General features: G+C 39.6%; 1 protein-coding gene across 1 annotated transcript in view; it reads left to right on the top strand.

Annotated features, from left to right (window-relative positions):
- LOC106878915 (short transient receptor potential channel 3) overlaps positions 1 to 3,577 on the top strand; it is a 39,267-nt gene that overhangs the window by 23,812 nt on the left and 11,878 nt on the right. The window contains exons 6-8 of the mRNA XM_052968497.1: positions 107 to 379; positions 1,498 to 1,759; positions 2,017 to 2,374. Of these exons, the coding sequence (XP_052824457.1) occupies positions 107 to 379; positions 1,498 to 1,759; positions 2,017 to 2,374 (893 nt within the window). The remainder of the gene's footprint in view (positions 1 to 106; positions 380 to 1,497; positions 1,760 to 2,016; positions 2,375 to 3,577) is intronic.

A 3,577-nucleotide genomic window follows, 5' to 3' on the forward strand; every position in this document is an offset into this window, starting at 1 on the left:
TATATATATATATATATATATATATATATATAGTCTCTGTGTTGACCTGTTCACTGTAAATCTACTGCTGACCTCACTTTGCATGTATTTTTTTTTATCGATGCAGGTCTCATATGGGAGGAATGTAAGCAGATATGGGAAGCAGGTCCTCTGAATTATTTCTCATCTTTATGGAATATATTGGACTCGTTTATGCTCAATTTCTTACTCACATCTTTCCTGGTTGATGTGGTGGTGTCGTTTAGACTTCAAAATGTCTTTCAGAATCGTAGCAAAATAAAACATATGTATAGCAACACATCAGTTATTCTGCCTGCTTGCGACTGGGATTTGAACTCGGGAGATTATTGCAGCCAAACACGTGACTACGATATCGTTGGTGAGTTTAAATGTATTCTGTCTCCATAGTCACTTTCCTATGCTTATGTTGTCTTTTCATGTTGTAACATCTCCTTTCTGTAGTGGTTTTACCTATCTAGTATTTAACTCAGCATTCCCCATTAACAAACAGTTCGTCCTTTAAGAAGCGTCTTTGCCACATAATAATGATTATCATCGCTTTCCATCGTACATATTTGAGCAGGAGAGGTCTGGTATTATTGAAATAACAAGACCGTCCACCATTGTACCAATGCAAACCTTCGCGGCATTTTTTCCGTCCTTACGTTCTGAGTTCAAATTCTACCGAGGTCGACTTTGCATTTCATCCTTTCAGGGTCAATAGAATAAGTCCCGGCTGAGCACTAGAGTCGATGTAATTGACTATCCCCCTCTGCAAAATTTCAGGCTTTGCGCCTAAAGTAGAAACAATTATTAAAATGACCGTCCAACTAACACACGTGACCAATAACCAAGCAATTCGGACTGGCAACTAATAACCAAGCATCCACCACGTGACCAACACTCAGCTAATTATCATTTCGACATCTCATTCCTTCTGTTGATGAGATTGATGTAATTAATGTCCAACTTTTAAAGTTTTCAATGGTTTATATTAACAGCAATCCTGCTTAGAACTTCATGTTGCTTTCCTTTTCATAATCTGGCCGATCAAAAATAAATTAGACGTCATTATTGTTCGTTGGTAAAGTAATATGTCACAAGTAGTTTATGTAGCAAATTTATAGTAGATTAGCAACTGGTAAACCGATGCTTGCAAACCAGGTTCGTTTCCTACAGGGAGATATTTCACTAGCACCAGTTAATTTGAGCTCCAGTTAACACGCTGAAGGATAGCTTTAATCAACGATTCTTAATCCTCTTGAACATATAATCTGAATGCTGTAGTCATGGCTGTGTGGTTGAGCAGCTTGCTTCTCATCCATGTGGTTTGGGGTTCAGTCCCACTGCGCAGCACTTTGGGCAGGCAAGTGTCTATAAAAGGTTAAAATAAAAGACTGATAGATTAGCAGAAATAAGAGAAAAGAGATCTGTGTTGTCCATTTACTCTCCACTCAGCACATTTACTTATTTGGCACGTTGTTTTTTTCTTTGTAGTCAGTTGGTCGCCAGTATGGTCACCAGACCCAGAACTGGTATCTGACGTTTGTTTCTCTCTTGGGATCTTGCTTTCGGTTTGTCGAATTGCATTCTTGATGCCTTGTAATGAGACTTTTGGAACTATGTTGGTATCTTTTTACCGGACACTCATGGACTTGTTCAAGCTTTGTGGTATGTTCGCTCTTGTCCTGATCGCCTTTACATGCAGTATTGCTGCCCTTTACAGCGCTCTTAAATGCAACACAGAATCATTCAGCAGGTAAGATTAATTTATTTCATTTTGACTTAATCTACCGTTTTTGATAGCAGTGTTTCTTTACACTCTGAATATTTACATCTTGTTGCAGTAGACTTTGCCTTTCATAGGGTTGGAATCTATATAATAGGTACGAATAAAATACATCCTGAGTCGATTTAAGCGATTGTACCACTCGCTCCAAATGACTGACCTTGTATTTTTAATTACAAATCAGCAATTTCCCCTTGAATAACACCACTTGCCTCTTGTTATTCCAGCGTCGCTAACACCATCGTCTACTTAACGTGGGGCACATTTGGAATGAGTGATTCAAATGCTCCTGATCTTGATCTCAATGGACAACCAATGCATTCACTGATCAATAACTTCGACGCTAAACGGAACGTCACGGTTGCTCTAGGTTATATGCTCTACGGCACATTTATATTCGCCTCAACCATTGTCCTCATCAATCTTCTTATCGCTGTTATGTCGAACACATTCCAAGAGATACAAGTAAGTTATCTTAAATTGCTATCTTTTTACACCCTTAGTCATTTACAACACCGTCTTCAGTCACTCTACGTTAGTTTTGTCATTTCAACCCATTTCAAAACCCAAATATTTCATGAAAAGACATAAGCGCACTGCAACTAAAAGTATAGACCGTTTCTGAAACGAATGGGAGACGTTTTTGCACAACCGTTTTGGTGTCACGTACCGAGTGTCCTGGTTGAATTTGACAATTTGCATAAAAAGAACCCATCCAAAAATAAAACTAATTTTAAAAATAAAAAAAGATATCAACTATATTATGGCTTGGAGATGACAATTTACTCAAAGTACCTGTACTCAGCTTCTACCACGGCGATAAGGTGGCTCCGAAATCTAGCGCATACTTCCTGTTGGCCACGGTTTCATAGTCTCTGGTGCAGCTTTTCATGTCACGTCTTACAGCCCTTACTGTATACACATGCACAGAGTATTTGGGTTGTAGTCATGATGCCGGCATTTTGACGCCCGGCGTGAGAAGTCGTGATACAGGCAACTCTTTTCCAGTATTCAGATGGCTACCAGTCCTCCATGTCAGCTGACATTTTCTCAACTACAACTTTAATCTTTATGCTTTCCAATGACATTGACTGTTCACCAGTACACCAAACTGTACCGGGAAAAGGAGTTGTAGAAGTACATTGTTGGATCAATTGAAATATGTTGTTAGATCAGTTAAATTGTTGGATCAATAGAAGTACATTATTATGCTAATGTAAGCTGTCTGTTAGTGAGGTTTTCTTCAGATTTTGTGCTCTGATTTAAGGTCGCAAGCGGCCACGACGTTGTTCATAAATGAACGTTAGTTACCTTATATATTCTTTTAATGCGTCACACACGAAGTTTGGTTTTGATAATACTGCCTGATGCTGTTACGTTTTCGTAAGTATACATAGCATTTCCATGGCAAAATCAACCACTTAGTCGTTTCACAAATAGAGAACGATAAAATAAACACCAAACTGAAATACCTCCTAGGATGGATATTGTTGTTGTTGGTACTCCGTCGCTTACGACGTTGAGGGTTCCAGTCGATCCGATCAACGGAACAGCCTGCTCGTGAAATTAACATGCAAGTGGCTGAGCACTCCACAGACACGTGTACCCATAACGTAGTTCTCGGGGATATTCAGCGTGACACAGTGTGACAAGGCTGGCCCTTTGAAATACAGGTACAACAGAAACAGGAAGAAAGAGTGAGAGAAAGTTGTGGTGGAAGAGTACAGCAGGGTTCGCCACCATCCCCTGCCGGAGCCTCGTGGAGCTTTAAGTGTTTTCGCTCAATAA

This window comes from Octopus bimaculoides, chromosome 6 (assembly GCF_001194135.2).
Source record: "Octopus bimaculoides isolate UCB-OBI-ISO-001 chromosome 6, ASM119413v2, whole genome shotgun sequence".
Classification (NCBI taxonomy): domain Eukaryota; kingdom Metazoa; phylum Mollusca; class Cephalopoda; order Octopoda; family Octopodidae; genus Octopus; species Octopus bimaculoides.